The 20,256-nt window shown below is 36.3% G+C and overlaps 1 protein-coding gene across 2 annotated transcripts in view; it reads right to left on the reverse strand.

Moving 5' to 3' along the window:
• CCDC141 (coiled-coil domain containing 141) overlaps window positions 1-20,256 on the reverse strand; it is a 180,331-nt gene that overhangs the window by 14,748 nt on the left and 145,327 nt on the right. For both annotated transcript variants that reach the window (XM_012785842.2, XM_012785846.3), the window contains 5 exons: window positions 14,694-14,834; window positions 13,806-14,000; window positions 11,864-12,047; window positions 8,681-8,793; window positions 4,580-4,696 (listed from right to left, as the gene is read on the reverse strand). In XM_012785842.2, coding sequence (XP_012641296.2) covers window positions 4,580-4,696; window positions 8,681-8,793; window positions 11,864-12,047; window positions 13,806-14,000; window positions 14,694-14,834 — 750 coding nt within the window. The remainder of the gene's footprint in view (window positions 1-4,579; window positions 4,697-8,680; window positions 8,794-11,863; window positions 12,048-13,805; window positions 14,001-14,693; window positions 14,835-20,256) is intronic.

Below are 20,256 nucleotides of genomic sequence, written 5' to 3' on the forward strand. Positions count from 1 at the left end.
AATGCTCCCCATTAAATATGTTTGTTTCTAGACTCTACTTACTTTCCAGATGGTAAGTAATCAGTGAAATCATCATCTCCTTGATCTATATGATACGTTTTTTTATTAAAGTAATTATAGTAGTTCATTTTTTGTTTTCATAAGAACCACATGGGACCATTGATTCATACTGAGTTTTTAGTCAACTAAAATTTCCTACCTCTTCTGTCCATTAACACCATTGATAAAAATGTTGGACACTATAGAGTTTAGAACAAAGCCAAAGCACACTGCCTTCCAGGTTGACACTGCTGAACTTAATAGTTGGGTACAATTAAAACCTGACCAAATTCTCACTCAGTTTACATTTCTCCATTTATCATGAATGTGTTTATCAAATGACTTCTTAAAAATCACAAGAAATTAGTCCTATAGCACTAACCTAGAATTACCCTTTAAATAATCATCTCAGCAAGCAAAATAAGGTGAGTTTAATGTAGATATTTTTCTGAGTAAATCCATTTGACACTTGGCACTTCTGCCTTTATTCTCAACTGCCAGTAAGCCCTCAGTTTTTAAGTCATTATGGAATTTTACAGAAATTTCTTTTGAAACTCACTAAGTTATAATCTCCTGGATCTATCTAGTTTTTGTTTATAAAAATAGTACCCAAACATTTATACATACCAATTATTTTTTTATATTTTCCCCTCATAAAACCATCTTAGCCATTAGAAAAAAGAAATGTGTGTGTGTATGTGTGTTTCCAGAAAGCGGTAAATATTAATAAATCTATGTATTCAGTACAGACAGGGCATATTTGCATCAATCTGATGAGTCCTGGTAAAATAGCTGGAAACTCTGATTTAATTCACCAAAACATAGTTCAGCTTTCAATTTGTTTCCCTTATATCAAACTGGGAGGCTGCTCTTTGTCTTTTTGTTGGTTTCTTTTTCGTTTCCTGCCTTCTAAATACATGAATAACCTGTGGTTTTTTTCCTTTAAGTTCTCTAATCTTCACTGTATACTTTCCCCCTCAAAGATCTCATCCACTTTCATACCCAATTATTAATTAACTTTTAATTAACTTTAAATCTATGCCTTTGGGTGTTATCTCTGTCAGGATTTCTGAACTTTCATTTCCATTGATATACATGATCATTTAAATTGGCAATCATTGCTATGTAGGCAAAGTGTCAGGAAGGGATAACATGATGATATTATTCTCCATCTATCCAGTGAAATGGGCAGCACATATCCTCAAAGTACTTATGCAGGGAACCACCTATGGGTAAATTTAAAGGAACACCACAGGACTTTACCTGCTAAAATACCTCCACAACACATAGTCTTACTTTAGGGTAAATAAGATTTAACGAAGGTAAGTGAGAAATAGACAAAGAAACATACTGAGCATAGGACTTGGTCTATGAAAGAAGACCTTTATAGGCAGTTTAGGCAGCCAAGGAGTGAACTTGGTACCTTTGGGCACTTGTGGGGGACAAGGTAAAAGGGAACAGAAAAGTGGTGAAGAAGAATACTTTGTCCCTTCCTAATTTTTTCCAAAGCAAGTGTCTCAAGAACATCTTCCCCCACCTGCCATGTGATCAGGATTAGCAAACTGACCTCACCTAGTCTGATAAGAGCACTCCACTGAATTATTTGGTATGAAAGTATTATATTTCCAAGCTATTGCTTTATTAATCCTCATGTAAACAGATGGGGCAAGGTTTGGCATGAACACCTACAGTAACATTACAAAACAGCTTATTTATATGCAGCAGTTCCTGGTAGCTCCCCCTTGGTCTTGTGGGAAAAGTTCATGGCTGAAATTCAGGAGAATTGGGCTGTCTGCCCAGTTTTTGACGCTGTTTTCTGTGATTTTTGGAGGGCAACATATTTAATCTTTTGGCCTCAGTTTCCTCAACTGTAAAATGAGATTTGATCAGATGATTGTAAAACCCCTTCCAGCACTAAAATTCTATAAGTCTAAATGCTGGCTTCAAAACCCCTCATCTTCCATCTAATAGTTCCATGACTTTAGGCAAGCTTCTTAATACTGTGTGTCTCTGTTTAACCTTAGGAATTTTAGATATTACTGTGGATTTAGAATTGGTGCTCACCTTGAGTATAAAATATTATTACCAATCTATTAACAGTACTATGTGCATTGCATTTACTGAATTGCCTGATTCTACCCACTGCATTTTGAGGTCAGAAAAAATGAGAAGCACTTTGCTACCTTCAGGAAAAAAATACCTGTGATGAGTATATTTTTGTAATAGTTTGGTAGAACTGTTCCTTCTGATTCAAGTAATTTTCTGAGGAAGACTAACAACATTTAAAGGTATTGGAATTAAATGCAATAATTCCTGAACAAGATTTTACTTGGTGCTTCTTGTTATCTGCTCACAAGATGTTTTGGGGAATTATCACATCTGATCTCTATATAAATAATAGCGACAATAAGAGGGTAAATGTACTTGAGCTACTTAAAAGTGAAGATTACTGCCACCCTTTCATTTTGCTGTCTGCATGAATTGCAGCAGAATGTGAAATAATGTCAACAAGAATTCTTGACAGCTGTAATTGTGGACCTTCACTTATACCCTAAATGACTGATCTATCCTCCTGTCTTTTAGTTTGTATTAGAATAAAAATGATTTTTAAATGAAATTAAATGCTGCTTTTTATTTAAAGGAAGATTTATTTTCTTATAATAAGAAAATAAACACAAACATGAAAAATCATTTTTACTAAGTATAAATTCTTGTGTTTATTTCCCCATTAACTTTGGTTTCTGAGTTCTTAGTAAACGTGCCTATTTCGTAATGTAGAAAATCATGCAGAATGAAATAAGATAAATAATATGATGTTGGATTTGGTCCCTCTTAGAAACTTATTTAAGAAAATGTGGTGCATTTAATGCTATTCCTTATTATAGCAACCAGGCATCCTCAATTGGGATAACCTTAGCATAACAATAGAGGCTAATGGCATTTAGTGGGTAAGGCAGGGGTGCTTCTAAACACCCCACAGTGCACAGGACAGCCCCCCACAAAAGAGAATCCTTTGACAAAAATGCCAATAGTGCTGGATAAACCCCAATTTAGACCAATCAGAGTAACTAAAACCATTTGATGTAATACTAAAGATCCAACAAGATGACCAAAATTTGGCAGCTCTTCTTTGCCTCAAAGAAGAATCAGGGTTTATGTGGGTTAAGGCTACACCACGCCAAAAAAAAGAAAAAGCCAGCTTGCTTAATGGTACTGGCTGCCTGGTTGTTGTATAATTTCACTGGACCTTGGCATAGATTTAACCCATAGAAAAGGACCTATAAAGAAGCTATATTGACTTCAAGGAAAGAGAAATCTTTCTTCATGAAACAACTGCAACAAATAGGAAGGGTTTTGTTTGTTTGACTCTTATACCACAAGAAGCAAATTTTATTAATTTGAGGGCAATTGAGAATAATGTTGATTCTGCTTGCTTCTCAGGTCCTTGGGACAGGAACATTGGGGGCAGGCAACTTGGCAAAGCAAAAGTCATGAGCTAATTATAGTCCAACAGCTATGAATAGAGAGTGACCGACTTATGCTGAAAACCCATAGTGATGTTGTGATTTAAGTAATACTTTCAAAATATACATTTACATTTTGTGAGTATTTGTAGTCTTTGTTACATGTTTTAATTTATCAGTAAAGGCATTGGTTTTAAGGTAATTCAAACATTCCTCTAAATATTTTAGTATTTATATTTCAGCTGGAGTCTATGTTTTAGTACATGTGCCTAGAAATATAAGCTTAGAAGTCGTATCTATGGGAACAAGATACAATCTAGTTTTATTTACAATGTTTTCTAATGGGTAGTATAAAACAATAAAAATCATGGCATGGTGATATGATAAAGAGAAAGAAGTAAAATTTGAAATTGGGTGAAATATAAAAAGACAAAGGAGGCCAGGCACGGTGGCTCACAGCTATAATCCTAGCACTTTGGGAGGCTGAAGTGGAAGGATTGGTTGAGGCCAAGAGTTCAAGACCAGCCTGGGAAACATAGCAAAACCCCTATCTCTACAAAAAAATTTAAAAAATTAGCCAGGTGTGTTGGTGCTTGCCTATAGTCCCAGCTACTCAGGAGGCTGAGGAAGGAGAATTGTTTGAGCCCAGGAGTTCAAGGTTGCAATGAGCAATGATCAAGCCACTGCACTCCAGCCTGGCCAAGAGAGTGAGACCTTGTCTTTATTACAAAGAAAAAAAAAAGACAATGGAAAAGTACTCTAGAGATGAAAAAATAGAAGTGATTTGGGGTGACATTATGGCATTTACGTGGCTGTTCCAATGTCATTGTGAAATGCCATGATTTTAGTACCCAATAGGAGAGGCTCTGAGAAAATAACATAGGAAAGAGAAGAAGGACTAAGTACGGAGTAGACAGGAAATAAGGGACCAGGAAACTCACATTGCATTTACACTGGGAGATTCTATTTGGAATGATAAGAAGGCTTCAATTCTTTTTTATTTTGCAATGCACGATGTCTCTAGCTAACCTCAAAACAAAAGTCATGAGTAGCTGAGGTTAAGGAGTTTTCTTTACCTTATTCCTTTCTTCACTGAATATTGTCTGCTTATTTCTTGTTTGTTCCTTTAATAGGTCAATGCAATCGTCATAGAAGTCTTCCAAGTGCGGACTCATCTTTAAAACGTCTCCCTGCTGAACAAAGCAACGGTTAGTGAAAGCCTGCGCCAGGAATGTTGGAGGAACAGTGCCATCCACACTGTTAACTACTTGGAAGGAAACACAGATCACTTGCAACCTTTCGGCAAATGTATTCCACAAGAGACTGATGTACTCCCATGATGTGATTTATAAAATGATCCCTCCAAGCTCACAGTTTCCCTCCTGCCTCACTCCTTTGATAAAGTTCATTGTCAGTAGAAATTGGTTGTTGAAAGGCCCAGCAGGAAAAAAAAAAGTAATTGTTATAATAGGATGCTCCTGCAGGAGCAGTCTCTGGAGAAAGGAATCATTATGCATGGCAGTTTAAACCATTAGGAGAGTCTGGGGAGCGGCAATGAGGTAGAAATGATTAAAGGTCTCTGATGAAGAGAGCTGGAATTCCAGAGAATCTACACAAGGGAAATGTTTGGGAGACTGTTGAAAAGAGGAAGGAAATATCCTTGAGCATGGTAAAGAAAAACAGCCATTGAGAACACAGGATGCTTCACTTGGGTGATGATATTTTTTGTTTCTGCATTTCATGGAGCTCAGTTTTAGTCCTGGAGGTGGTGGGGGTTTGCAAACTGCTGTGGAGCCGATATGACAGCTGAGAAGACTCTGAGCTAGTGAAAGGAGCCACTGGTACCTCAAGTGACAGAACACACCAGTTTACGATAATGATTACACCACAACAAAAGACCATTCTACCTGGAACACTGTCACTAGATGGGCCTTAAAAAAACAGGCATGCTCATTAAGACGCCTGTGAGATGCTGGCTTGAGGATTCAGGGAGAGTCAGCTTTTAGTCTGAACTCTAAAACCAAACTGGTTTGTGCTACTGGATGAGTCACTCTGCTTTGGTACGCACTTGATATCTGATTCCAAACGTCAGCTGTTGTGGAAAGAACGCTAGATTTTGAATTAGATCTAAGCTCAAAGTTCAGATTCACCACTACTGGCAGTTGGGCCCCACGTGAAGCACTTTTACCCTCCCTGGACTTGTTCCTTCACCTCTACAACAAAGAAAACATTTGCTTTATTTCCATCTCGAGGTTATTCAGAAATCACTGGAGATAATGTATATGAAAGTCCTTTGTGAATCTCAAATTGCTATCCATTAGAAAGGTTTTTATCACTATTTCAGCCTTGGCAGGGATTACTGGGCATACATTTTAATAACCTCTGAAAAGAGAACCATAGCATCAATCTTAAAAACATAAAAACTAGACATTTGTGCTTTTCATACAAACATATGTAAAGTTTTAAGCATTCTTTGGCAAGCTTTTGTTGTGGCTCTAACTCATACAGGGAATGTTGATTCCTATGTCTCTTGCCATAGAAGCCCTTCCTCATTTCTATATTCATTCAAATCGAACATTTTCAAGCTACTGAATAATTCTTCTTCTCTGTACCAAAATCCTTTGGGCATTTATTATAAATGCCAAAACCTTTTCTGGAGAACCTGCTTTAAAAGGCAACACATAGTATTAAATGTGTGGAACACTGAACTGAGCAGAGCCTGGGGGCTTCCTTCAGTATAATCCAGTAGAATCCATATATTCTAGAAATTATATGTGATGATAATGGTAATGCTATCTATTGTCTGAATGTTTAAGTTTCCCACAAATTTATGTGTTAAAATCCACACCCACTAAGTGATGGTATTAGGAGGTTGGGGCCTTTGAGAAGTGATTAGATCATGGGGCTAGAGCCCTCATGAATGAGATTAGTGCCCTCATCAAAAAGGCCTGAGAGAGACCCTGTGTCCTTCCACCATGTAAAGTTAGAGTGAGAAGATGGCTGTCTATGAGGAAGTGGGCCCTCACTAGATGCCAAGTCTGTCAGCACCTTGATCTTGGACTTCTCAGCCTCCAGGACTGTGAAAAATAAATTTCTGTTGTTTATAAGCCAGCCAGACTATCACATTTGATATAGCGGCCTGAATGGATGAGGACAAGTGGGAAAGAACACAAGTGCTATGGGAGATCAGAGAGGGAGTGATACAGCTAAGGAAGGATCTCTGGAGGAGGCAGTATTTGGGTTTGGCTTTAGGAGATGCTAAGATTTCAATAGAGACAGAAGGTCATGAATTTGAAGTAAAGGTTTAGAAGTAGGAAACCCCAGGGAACAATGAATGTAAAAGTGGTTTGGAAAGGTGATCAGATTCAGAACACTGGAAGGCTTTGAGTCTGAACTGAACTTGGTAAGCAGTGAAGAATTTGTAGTGAAGTGTTTAGAATAAGAAAATGACCCTAGCAGAACTGTATTTAGGAAGGGTAATCCAGCTGGGTGTATAATTAGGGGACTCCTGACTAGTGCAAAAAAAGAATCCAAGTGACGGGTTGAGCATGAGAAAGAGAGAGTACAACCCTGGCTGCAGGGCATGTGGAAGGAATGGGGAATGGGGAAGGGGAGAGGCTGTGGAAACAGCTCTTTCTGGAAGAATAGCCACAAAGGTGAAATGCTGGAGAGGGATCTAACTTGGAGAGAGTAGACTTTACCAAGTTGAACCTCGCTTGAAGATGTACAACAACAGAAATGGGAGGGATGTTGTAGACAATGAAGAGCAAAGAGTCAGAGAAAGCAGCGATTTTCAGCCCATGTGTAGGAAGTCAGCCAGGAGAAGCAACAGATCCTCCGAGGTGGAGTGGAAGCAGGGAGAAAATGTAATGTTGAAAGAGATAACATAAGATGTATGGTTGATTCATCCATTACTGGTGGTGTTATGATTATAAGACATTTTGGAAAGCAATTTAACACATATGTTAGAAACATTAGCAATTTCGTATGTTAAAAATTGCATTTTTCTCAAGTCTGCTTTGGAGAATTTATGGGTAGGTAATAATAGAAAAGAAAGAAAAAGCTATGCATGAAGATGTTCATGGTAGTGTTATTTAAAATGGTAAAAACGTTGAAAAATCTAGATTCTTAACCAAAAGAAAAATATAATTTGATTGGGCCCCTGCTGAATTAAAAGCCTCTTAAATTATTTGACTGGAGTAGGCAGACAAATTTATGACATCAAAATTCAAACAGGAAAAATAGTGGTTAGAAAAAATATAATTCTGCTCTGAATTGCAAGATCACAATGGGGCTGCAATAACAATAATAATCACAATGGTAGTCTTGGGCATTTTCACATTCAATCCTCAGTGCTACCCTGTGGTCCATTTTGTAGATCAGGAATGTGAGACTCAGTAAGATTTCATAATTTGCTCAAGGTCACAAATCCAATAATTCCGGGAGTTGATATTCCAAGGCAGCTCTGTTTTGCTGTAGAGCCTGTATGCATAATGACCTTGCTCTTCTACCCATCTTCAATAACCAGTTCCTTCAGCCAGTTGTAGAAACAGCATTAACCAAACGAGTTTTGACATGACATAGACAAAACAACATATGTATTTCTCTTTCAACTGGTTTTTGCCTAGACATAAGACATAAGACATTTCTTTACAATTTTTACCATCAATTTTTATTTTGTGACAAGTGATCATGATTAGTTTACTATTTCCATGAAGCAAAATGTCCAATAAGATAATACCTGAAAATTATTATTATATTATTAATAAATACTATAAATTATTATAATTTTATTTTTTCTGGTATCACAATTTGGAGGAAAAAAACCCTGACATCTATTATTTATGAACAGAACTATAGGCTCCTTAATACACACTTCACTTTGGTTTTAATGGCACCCATTTATTTTTTAGGCTATGATCCATGAAAATGTAAACGAGACACCTTAATTGTGTTTAGCCTTCATTCCCAGCAATATTTTTCTTTGCAGTGATGGAAAAGAAACAGAATTAATTATCAGAAACACCCAGATAATTATGTTAGAAAGCTGTGAAACAAATGTGCACATTATGTCCCTTGAGAATTTCTATTAGAACATCTTTGCAGCAGAAGACATTTGATCAACACATTTTTATTTATATCACTTGAAAATACATGCTCTGGGAAGAAGAAATTACCTTCAGTTTTTCTTCAAGCTCTGTGAGAGACGCACATAATTCAGTAATGGATTCAAGAACTTCTTTGTGTTTTGCCACTATTTTCTCAACATATTTCTGCCCTTCTTCCACACCTGGGGAGGAGAAAGGATAAAACTATTTTTAAAGGTCAAATCCTTAGCAGGAAAAAAATGTCCAAGAGTTAGTTTATCTCCCTGGTGGCTAGTATAGGGCTGGTAGATAGTAAGTACTTAACAAATATTTGCTGAACAGAAAAATACATGAATAAAGGCATTTTTTGAAAATCCAAGCATCTAAAAAAATAATTACATTTGTCACTTTTATGTAACATAAATAATGTTATTATATTATATTTTTAAAGTTCAGTTCTAATCAGTTTCTCCTATTCAGAACATTCAGTAGTTCTTCACTGCTTAGAAAAATATAAATCTCTCAGGATGGCATTCAATGCCTTCCACAACATGGTTTCAACCTGCCTCTCCCAAATGTTTATCACCCTAATTCCTGCATGTATTTAGTCTCTGGCCAAGCTGAACCAGTAACTGTTCCCCCAAATCCTCACAGACATTGAGTAATCATTCCTATACGGGAATGCCTTCCTCCCACTTGCTATTTCTGTTGTCAAAATCTTATCTACTCTTCAAAGTCTACCTCAAATGCCAACATTTCTGTGAAAATGTTCCTTTTTTATTTTTGTAGAGACAGGCCTTGCTATACTGTCCAGACTGGTCTTGAACACCCAGGTTCAAACAATCTTCCTACCTCAGCCTCTTGAGTAGCTAGGATTATGGGCATGTGTCACAATGCCCAGCTAACTTTTTTATTTTCTGTAGAGACAGGGGTCTTACTATATTGTCCAGGCTGGTCTCAAATTCCTGGCCTCAAATAATCCTCTCACCTTGGCATCCCAAAGTGCTGGGGTTACAGGTGTGAGCCACTATACCCAGTCTTGTGAAAATGTTCTTAATCTTCCCCTATTGGATTTTATCTTTCCCTATTGGAATAATAATAAAAACAGCTACCATGTAGTGAGTACTTACTATTTGCCTTTGGTGAAGAACTTTATTTGCATTATCTAATGTGATTCTTGGGTAGGTTCTATTACTGCCCACGTTTTACAAATGAGGAATCTGATGCCCCAAGGAACTTATTCAAGTGATGCAGACAATAATTGAAGGAATGGGGATTTAAACCCAGGTCTATCTGCCCTAGAGCCTAGGCCAAGCTGTATTGCACCTTGTTATGAGCAAAACTGTGTTCCCTTACCCCCACAAATTCATAGTTGAAGTCCCAATTTCCAGTACTTCAGAATATAGCAGTATTTAGAAATAAGGTCTTTAAAGAAGTAATTAAATTAAAATGAGGGCATTAGGATGAGGCCTTAATCTAATATGACTGGTCGCCTTAAAGAAGAGGGAGAGTCACCAGGGGTGTCAGTGGGCAAAGGATGGCCTTGTGTAGAGCAGCAAGAGGGTAGCCATCAGGGAGCCAAGGAGAGAGGCTCAGAGGAAACTAACCCTGCCGGCACCTTGATCTTGGACTTCCAGCCTCCAGAACCATAAGAAAACAAATTTCTGTCGTTTAAGCCACCCAGTCTGTAGTACTTTGCTATGGCAGCCCTAGCAAACTAATGTACACAATTTATACCTTTCTCATTGCATTTACCATATCATGCCATAAAAACCTAGATTGTGGTTTCTTGAATACAGGAACTAGTTTTTATTTGTCTTTATATCCACCACAGCTCTTAGTATATAACAGTTATAAAAAATTTATTTAGATAAATTTATTTGCATTAAAATTCTGGGATTCAGTCATGTCTGAGTTGCTTTCAAAAGCTGATATAATCTTACTAAAGTATCTTACTTGATGCAAATTTTAAAAAGGTATAGCTTCCATACTGTATAGATGAAGACTCATGTCATTCATTTATTCATTCATATTACTCATTCAATGATTTGATTCATCAAATATCTGTTAAGCAGTTAGTATGCTGATGCAACTGATACAGGCACAAATACAGTGATAACATATACTCCCCTTGCCCTCAAGGAGCTTATGGTCAGTAGAAAGGATGGACAAATAAAACAAATGTTTATAGTACAGTGTGAAAAGTACAATAATAAAGGGAAACATATACAATGCTACGGGAGCAGAGTGCCTCCAAATTTTTTTAGTGCATTTCTATAATAACTGCAGCAAGGAGATGTCATATTAGTTTTCATTAATTTTTCAATCTATATTTTATTATTTTTATGCTTTTACCTTTTCTTTTGGAAAATCGTGAATAATTCATTCTCAATAATTTACCATTAGCTAATGCAATCTTTATTCTACAAAATTTTATGGCTTTCCATGGATAGCGCTTCCTGTTATAAGAGAAAATATCTGGCAGCAGCCATAGGCAGCCTTGCATACCACCTGCTGCTGTCTTCGTTCTGTGCTGCATTTGTTTGGTCACTGGGAATTACTCATGGCCCCATAGGAACAATATCAGGGAATTCATGTAGCTTATTCCTCAGAGCCCCCAGGGACTGTCACCACCCAGGGACTTCTTAAATGGGACACTCCCTTAGGAACGACTTCTTAGCCTTACAATGGTATTACCTTTCCTAGTTATGGAGGAGAGGAAAGCAAAACTTATGAAAATGATTATTTGAGTTCTCTCATTTCTTCCACAAATGAGAGGAAGGCGAAGGAGAATATTCCAGTCCTTTCTCAAATCCGTGAACTAAAACCCTCATAGGAATGAGAAAGCTATAGATGTTAGTCTTAGCTTTGTGCCTACTTAAAGTATTACCCGAGTGGTGAATGTTTTTAAGGAATCATTCTAGTGGAAATTAGGTATTTTTTTTTCTTTTTGTCCATATAAGCTAAGTATAGTTCTGGCTTTATTACCCTGGAGATGAACAACAGGGATGGAGGAGAAAGGAGAATAGAAAAAGAAGGCTTACGCAAAGTTGTTAAAAATCATCAGGCTTCATCTCCTGCTGTCAGAAGTTCCTCCCACTATTCCCTACTGTTTTCTTACACTGGATGTGGGCTCTTATCTTGAGCCTTTTCCCTCAGTAGGTTGGTGTAGTGAGGACTCTGAGGGTTTGCCGCACTCTTGCTTTCTGGCGGATTAGGTCAGTATAGATTTGTTGAATGGCAAATCACTAGATATCTTAAAAGTGATCTCACCATATAAGCGCTGAGCAAGGTCACTGGCCTCCTGAATCCTTTCTTCTTGCTGAGGCACTGCGGGCGCAATATATTTATTGAACTGCTGGTGGAGAATTTTCACTGCTTCCTTTGTCTTGCACTCTGTGGAATATTTCCCAACTCTTACAACTGTGGCACTTGCATCGTCATACCAAAAGTGACACTAAATTTAAATGGGATAAAGCACAGATTAAAGAGACACCACCCTTCTAAAGTTCTTCATTTTGACCAGTGAAGTATCAAATTTTAATTCCTTCAGACTTTATGTTCACATTGGTTTGAGCTTTCTAAGTCACAATGAAGAATATATCAAAACTTGATCATATACTTTTGCACTTGGATATTAGAGGCAGGAATAAGACAGTTTAAGCATGAAAATACATATAAATAAAATTATAAGAAAGTAAAAGTATGGAAGTACAATTGATTCTCCTGCCTTCTTAGGTTTGTCTAAAATCTAATTCCTAAGAGGAGTGTTACAGACTTATAAGAACAGGCAGCATAAAAAGCATTTGACACTAAAAATAATCCAAATAGCAGCTAAATAGCAAGGAAAAAGCCAAACACTCAAATCTAACATAATGAACTGATATTAACAGTACATGAGTAAAAGTATCATCTAGTTAATATTCTAATAAATACATTTTTTTTTTTTGAAACAGAGTCTCACTTTGTTGCCCAGGCTAGAGTGAGTGCCGTGGCATCAGCCTAGCTCACAGCAACCTCAAACTCCTGGCTCAAGCAATCCTCCTGCCTCAGCCTCCCAAGTAGCTGGGACTACAGGCATGCGCCACCATGCCTGGCTAATTTTTTCTATATATATTAGTTGGCCAATTAATTTCTTTCTATTTATAGTAGAGACGGTGTCTCGCTCTTGCTCAGGCTGGTTTCGAACTCCTGACCTTGAGCAATCCGCCTGCCTTGGCCTCCCAGAGAGCTAGGATTACAGGCATGAGCCACCCTGCAGGCCAATACATTCTCTTTTAAGAATAAGATTTAGTTTATGAATGGAGGAAGTATCATCCAAAGGATAGTATTTCACCATTTTCAAGTAGAAGATACTCAGTTATATTTTCACAACACAGTGGAGAATTGAAACAGTTTCTTAGTACAAGTAAATAACTGCAATGGAAGGAATGTCTGGGCCAGGGCAGAAGCACTTATGTTGGGTGAGAAATAGAAACGCATGACTCTGTTTGGAGCAGGTTTTAAATAAGTGTCATGAAGCTACAGCAAAACTATACATCAGACGAAGAAGAATGATCATCTTGATCCTCCTTAATCTGGTGTTAAATCTAAAAACTCAACTGTGTTAGTGGTAAACAAAGATGCTTTGTATCTCAGAATAACAGGCAAGGAAGAACACTCAAGAACTTCAAGTGTAGAATTTCTTCAATATGAAGTGTGCAAATAACTTTAACTTGTCAAATTTTACATATTTTATGTATACTGTACCATGTATCCTCTTGACAATAACAAAAATAACACCAATAACAACTTTTTGTAGCTGAAAAATCTCAGTATCATTTTTAAATAAATATTTTCAAATTCTGTGAAATAAAGCCATTCTGAGTACTTTAAGCACTGATATACTGCAGTGAACATAATTTCATGATGATTAGACATATTGAGTTGATGAGGTTATAGAGAATTGGGAACTCTCATACGTTGCCTATAAGAGTAAATTAGTAAAGCCTTTCTTAAGAGCAATTGGACAATACAATCAAAAACCTTATAACATTCATACCCTTTGGTCTAGCAATTCTATTTTAAAAAATTATCCTGTGTAAAAAAATTCATGGAAAAGAGCATGATACATGAATTCAATGACAATAATTGCGAATGTAGCATTGCTTTAAAGTAGCAAAACAATATTTTAAAACAACATTACAACATAGATACCATTATAAGAAGAAGATACCTCTTCCACCACTTCCTGGAGATGCTCAGTCAAGTCCAAATTTTTCTTGTAATCTGTCACAACTTTGTCAAAGTCATCCACGTGTTTTTGCAAATCCTTTATGGCCTCCGAAAGGACATTTACTTTATTAGTTGGATAATTTAAGAAAGAATCAGAAGTTTTATTATTAACTTTTTCCATTCTCCTTTTCAAAGCCTGTGCAAAAAAAAGTTATAAAAATGACATCCTATTTTTATTTTTGATGCTAGTAATTAAATAGTAAGAGAAAAACTTGAGAAAATTTTTGTAGCTTCTATTCTGATATGTCAGAATCATAATTATTACAAATATATTTTGTAAAGAATGTTTTTTCAAATATTTTATTAATTCAGCATTCAGCAAATATATAGAAAATTTACTATATACCAGGGTCTATCCCAGATGTTGAGAATAATAATATGATATATTTTTTTAAAAGCCAATGGTAATAAAAGCAAATACTTGTCCTCAATAAGCTCACTGTGTCCTGCAGAAAGCATTTAAATATTCTCTCTAGTGCATATGTTAATCAAGGTAGGAATAAGAGGATATGGGAGCAGTGGAGGAAAATCCTCATATAGGCAGGTGCAAGGAAAGGAAGAGAGGCATAGAATGGTGTGTGCACGTGTTGGGAGAAAGAATGGAAATAGATAGGCTGTGTAGGTTTGGCAGAAACCATTCTGGAGCTGCCTCAAGAGGTAAGAACCCAATTGTTATAAAAAGGGAAAACCATCCTTTTAGTCCCAATGCTATCAAAAACCCAAGAGGTAAGCATCTGGAATTCAAATGCAAAGTGATTTTGCAATAATTGTGGTAGTACACATGCACACACATACACGCACATATACACCCGCCATGCTTTCTCCTTACCTGCATTTTTTCAGCATACATATCAACTTGTTGAATTTGATACTTAAGAGCCTTCAGATTCCGAGCTTTTTCGTTTTTCTTAGTGTAATTAAACTTCAAATTGTTGAATTTCTTTTTGATATCTTTGAATGACTCTTTGAGCTGCAGTTCAATAAAAAGAAACAGGCAGTTTCCTTAAAACAAGAAAACTAATATTCAGTTGCAATAAATCAAAGCGCATAAACACTTCAAAATATTCATAATTTTTACAATGTATTCAGAGTGATTTTCAATAGAAAATGAATCTGCTAAGTGGACAGAGAATGTGAATTTAAATATATCCCCCTAATACAAGTAATTATAAATTGTTTAAAAATACTTTTTGATTTATAATTTTTAATTATGATTATAGTTATAGACCCTAACAATACAGTTTCTCACATGTCATACATAGACTTTCAACTACTGTAATTTTCTTATTTGTATTTATTTGGTATCATTTTCCCATTCATTCTGTTCTCTGTATGCTAATATTGGTTTCAGAGCCTTCTGTCTCCTGATTTGCTCTTATAGCCATCACGTATAAATTTATTAAGGCTCCAAGGAGCTATTCACATTGAAGAAGTTAATAAAGTGTTGACAGTTAGACCACCCAGGACATTGGGGGGAGGGGCAGAAGAGAAGATCCAATATGAAATTTACTAGGAAAAGAACTTCTTTTGCCCAGCTAAAAATAATTTTTAATGAGCAGTTTCCAAGAGTTTTCCTTCTTAGTTATAGGCCATTAACTTCAGAGATATTTCAAAAACAGAAAATTAGTTGTTGTTTATGATGGCAATACTAACTTGTATATAAACAGGAATATGGCTATATATTGAGAATAGGGTACAGATTATGACAGTCTTAAGAACAGTTCAACTGGGCCGGGCGTGGTGGCTCACGCCTGTAATCCTAGCACTTTGGGAGGCCGAGGCGGGCGGATTGCTCAAGGTCAGGAGTTCGAAACCAGCCTGAGCGAGACCCCGTCTCTACCAAAAATAGAAACAAATTAATTGACCAACTAAAATATATATATATACAAAAAAATTAGCCGGGCATGGTGGCGCATGCCTGTAGTCCCAGGTACTCGGGAGGCTGAGGCGTAGGATCGCTGAGCCCAGGAGATTGAGGTTGCTGTGAGCTAGGCTGATGCCAGGGCACTCACTCTAGCCTGGGCAACAAAGTGAGACTCTGTCTCAAAAAAAAAAAAAAAAAGAACAGTTCAACTATACTAGTGCACCAAAAATTTAAACCACCCAGTTCCCAGTTCCATTAAATGCACCATCTTCTGTCCCTTCTCTGTAAGAGAAGAATAAGCATATTGACAGACAACTCTGTAGTAACAACAAAGAGAAGTATAGCGAAAACATAAACCTTCTGATTATATGGAGGCATTCAACAGCAATACTGAACAATGTCATAGTTGATAAATTTGAGCTATGATAAGAAAAGTCAGAAAAACATTAGCATTCTTTCCAATGAGAGTAAACAAATTATTTGGGAGGGAATAAAGGTGATGCACATGCTAGAAACCATTTAGACTTGTAATGCAGAGAAATATATATGTCCTAGAAAATGCATGCTTTCTTAAAATGGTTATTTCAAATTCTGCATATTGTGAAAACAAAACCTTGATCTTTAACACTTTGAAAACATCATTTTTGAAGCCCTAGCAAACTTGTACACATGAAAATTATTTTACCGATGCAATTTTTGCATCTGATACAACTATAGTTAATAGTGTTGTTTATTTTATATGGTAAATGAAATTGTTGAACATTACTTTTAAGTTACAAACTAAACCAAACAGACACCACATAAACCACTTTAATTCATAAACCAATTATGTTCAGAAAGAGTGAAAAGAGTTATTGCTTCAAAATTTGAAAATTAGTTCTCTATTAGAATTCAAGGAATTATTTTAAAGATCATATTCAGTTCATATACTCATGAAATAAAAATAAAAATTTGCATTCTATGAAATTCAGTGTTTTAATATCGCATGTGTTTGATTTTAATAGGAAAGGATAAATAAGATCAATTTATGAGATTGAGATATAAAGGGACTATATCCTCTGTTATTCACATAAAACTTAGGCAGGTGATTTTTCCCCCCAAAGTCATAATTCACAACTATAAATATAATAAGTACCATATTTGAGGAAACCAGACATTCTTGTTTAAAAAAAATCTCTTCAATAGCAAGTTACTATTTAATGAGTACAGAGGTTTCTGTTTGAGATGATGAAAAAGTTCTGCAGATGGAAAATGGTGACAGTTACACAACAATATGAAAATACTTAATATCATTAACCTATACACTAAAATGGTTAAGCTGTTAAATTTTATGTTACATGCATTTTACCACAAATAAAAACAAAATAAAGGGAAAAAACACATATCATCCCTAACAATTATCCAATGGAAAATTTTAAATTCTTATTTTTCTCTACTGAAATACAACATAGATCATAAAACCTTAGTCTAGAGGAAGGAAAAGGGGCTCTGTCATCAACCTCATCTCCACTGGCTTACACCTGCTTGTCGAAAAGGCACAGTGTACTATCTACTTGAAAACTATATGATGGATGGAGAAAAGCTGTCTTAACACTTTAAAATTCTAAGCTATGAGATTTTAAGTCTACTTTGGATGAAGAAATTTAAGGCTGATAAGCGATGAATGTAATTTTACTTCTGATTGCTTCAGATTGTGTGCACTTCCACGGAAGATGATTTATAAGCCCAAAGAATGTTCACGAGGCTGTGGGTAGGAGTGTGAAACAGGATCAGCATCTTTCTGACACATGAGCTCCCTTGACAAAGTTGCTGGCACTTTCTCTTTTGGTTTCACTGGAAATCCATTTTAAATCTAAACCCCAGTGCCTTTCCCAACTCAGATCCAGGATTATAACAGGTAAAAGTGGAAGGTATAGAGTGCGTGAACTACCTTCAGCAACTGAAAAATCTAGTCATACTTAATTTTCTTACCTGCACTTTCCAATATGAAAACTTAACTTCCCATCTAATCCCCACATAACTTGTGATCATGTTTTTTTTTTTTTTTCAGAATATGGAAGTACAATTGTTTAGGTTACATATATTGCCCTCGTCTCCCCTCCCCCCTCGAGGCAGAGCTTCCAACGTGTCCATACCCCAGACGGTGTGCATCACACTCACTATGTATGTGATCATGTTTTTTAAAGGTACTGAGTGCCATGGTGGCTCGGCCGTGGTGTCATTGTTCACGCAGCTGTTTCTAACTTTAGTTAGCTTGTCAACAATGGAGAACGGTGGAGATGGCTGAGACAACTGCTCAACCTGCGCACACAAGCAGGAAAAAACACCTCGCGCTTGGGGTGAGAAAAATGCTACCCTATTAGAAATCTTTAAATGTTGTTATAATTCATATTAAAGTTTCTGAAAGTCTTTAAAAACTAAGGTAAAAGATACTTTTTCTAATGAATAATTTGACTTCCCTATCGTTCCACCTGCTCAGTTCCTCCATATTTGCCATACAATAGGCAGACTGAGTTATCATAGCTATAATTAGAAAAAACATTATTAAGATTTAAACATTGTAATTATTTTAAAATTAGCAGAATGAGCAACTTCCCCAAATTTTCCAGTAAGCGGTAAACCCTGTCCCTTCTCCCCACCCCCCTTAAGGGTTAGGAATGAACAAAGCTTCTTCGGGATAAAGCAGATGGGAAGAGGGTGATGACAAGTGAGGCTGGCTTGCTATTCTTAGTCTTGACTAAGCTGGTTGAGGCAGCTTTGGCACAAAAATGTGTTTATTTGTAAGTCTGTTGCGGGCAAGGCCAATTTGTGTGAGGTACCGTGGGACATTTGAAAACAGAAGAAATGAATTTGAAAAGAAAGCCTTTCCTTGGAACTATGGCACAGGCTTGGCCAGAAGCAAAAATATGAAATGAGTAGTTAATTTTCATTTTTTCTTAATGTCCACTTCACGAATGTGATTTCCTGCCCGCCATTTTGTCTTCTCCAGAGAAACACTTTCTGCTGCTCATTTCAGTATTGGAAGGCTGTAATGTTACCTCCCCAGGATGCTGCATTTGAAATCAAGACATCAAAGGCTCAAAGTTTAACCCAAACGATTTGCTACAATCATTTATGGTAGAATAGTCAGCCTTAGTGCTGGAGAGATTTCAGAACAAAACTTTCCTGGCCTCCTTCCATTTGGCCACCACATCTCTGTCTTCTTGTGCGTGAGGTCAGTCTCATAGCAGCAGAAAGTGGGGCAGCTTGGAAAGAGAAGACAATTGCTCTGTCTTGAAGTGTAGGTGGCAGCAAGTCTCAGTAATAAACATTTTATCCATTCAGCATGTTTTGTGTCTTCATACTATATTTGTTATTTTATTAGTTTTATTTTCTGGACATTTTAAACTACATCTCTCTATATTCTTCAGGAAGATCCCACAGAGTCACTTTGCAGATGTTAAACACCAACATTCTAAAGGATTTTAACCCCATGAGATAGCCATTTTCAGAACAAATGGTAACCTTTCCTATCTTCTTACACATACCATCCAAATGGACCTAGGATAGGGCCTAACAGACCACTGGCTGCAACTGTGAAGCCCTGTGGGTTTTAATTCCCCCTAAGACACTAAGTTTCCTGAGGACATTTGTATTCTTATGGTCTGGCACATAGTAACCACATTAAAGATATTTGCTGAATGAAGACAATGTAGTCTTTTTTAAAAGAATGATGAATTTGGATTGTAATTCTGGAAGATAGCTATTGTCCATGTTATAGCCTAGTGCTGTTCCATGGAAATCACATGACTGATTTATTCAAATTGATAAGAGAGTTTGTGCCCCTGGAACACAGGACTGACATATGGAATATATATATATATATATATATATATATATATATATATATATATATATATATATATACTAAATACTTCTCTGCTTTCTTCCTGATGGGTGAGATGTTGGTATGGTGGAAAAATGTCAAGGTAAGGTAAAATAATTATCTGAGAGCTTCTGTGTCGAAAATTTCTTTTGAGAAAATGAATACCAACCCAATTCTGTCATTGCTATTCTTTCCAGAAAGTAATTGTTTGTGACCAACAATATGAGTCACTAGTGAAAAATTTCCATTAGCATGATGTAAATATAAAGGTAATTTTTTTGGTCAGGTTGTAAGAAGAAAACATGCTCCATATTAACTTATTACATTTCTAAATGTAGATGTATAAAGAATGATGTTCCCCTGTCATGTAATATGGCAGAGAATATGTCTATAGCAGTTTGTGTATGAACAACTTATTAATATAACCAGGGAAGAAAATATACAGAGATATTCAACCTTCATGCATACAAATGTATCTTTGTGTGAAAGGAGTAGGAAAAAAACTCCACAAAATCTGACAGTCTGAAGGTAGATGTGGAGAAAATGAGGTTTTACAATTTCCTGTGTCTTAGTATGAAATTAGAAAAAAGGATAATCAAGGAACAAAACCATCATTCTTTGTCTTTAAGAAACATTTTCAATTATGTTTAGAGCACCTTACAT

Source organism: Microcebus murinus, chromosome 8 (genome assembly GCF_040939455.1).
Source record: "Microcebus murinus isolate Inina chromosome 8, M.murinus_Inina_mat1.0, whole genome shotgun sequence".
Classification (NCBI taxonomy): Eukaryota; Metazoa; Chordata; class Mammalia; order Primates; family Cheirogaleidae; genus Microcebus; species Microcebus murinus.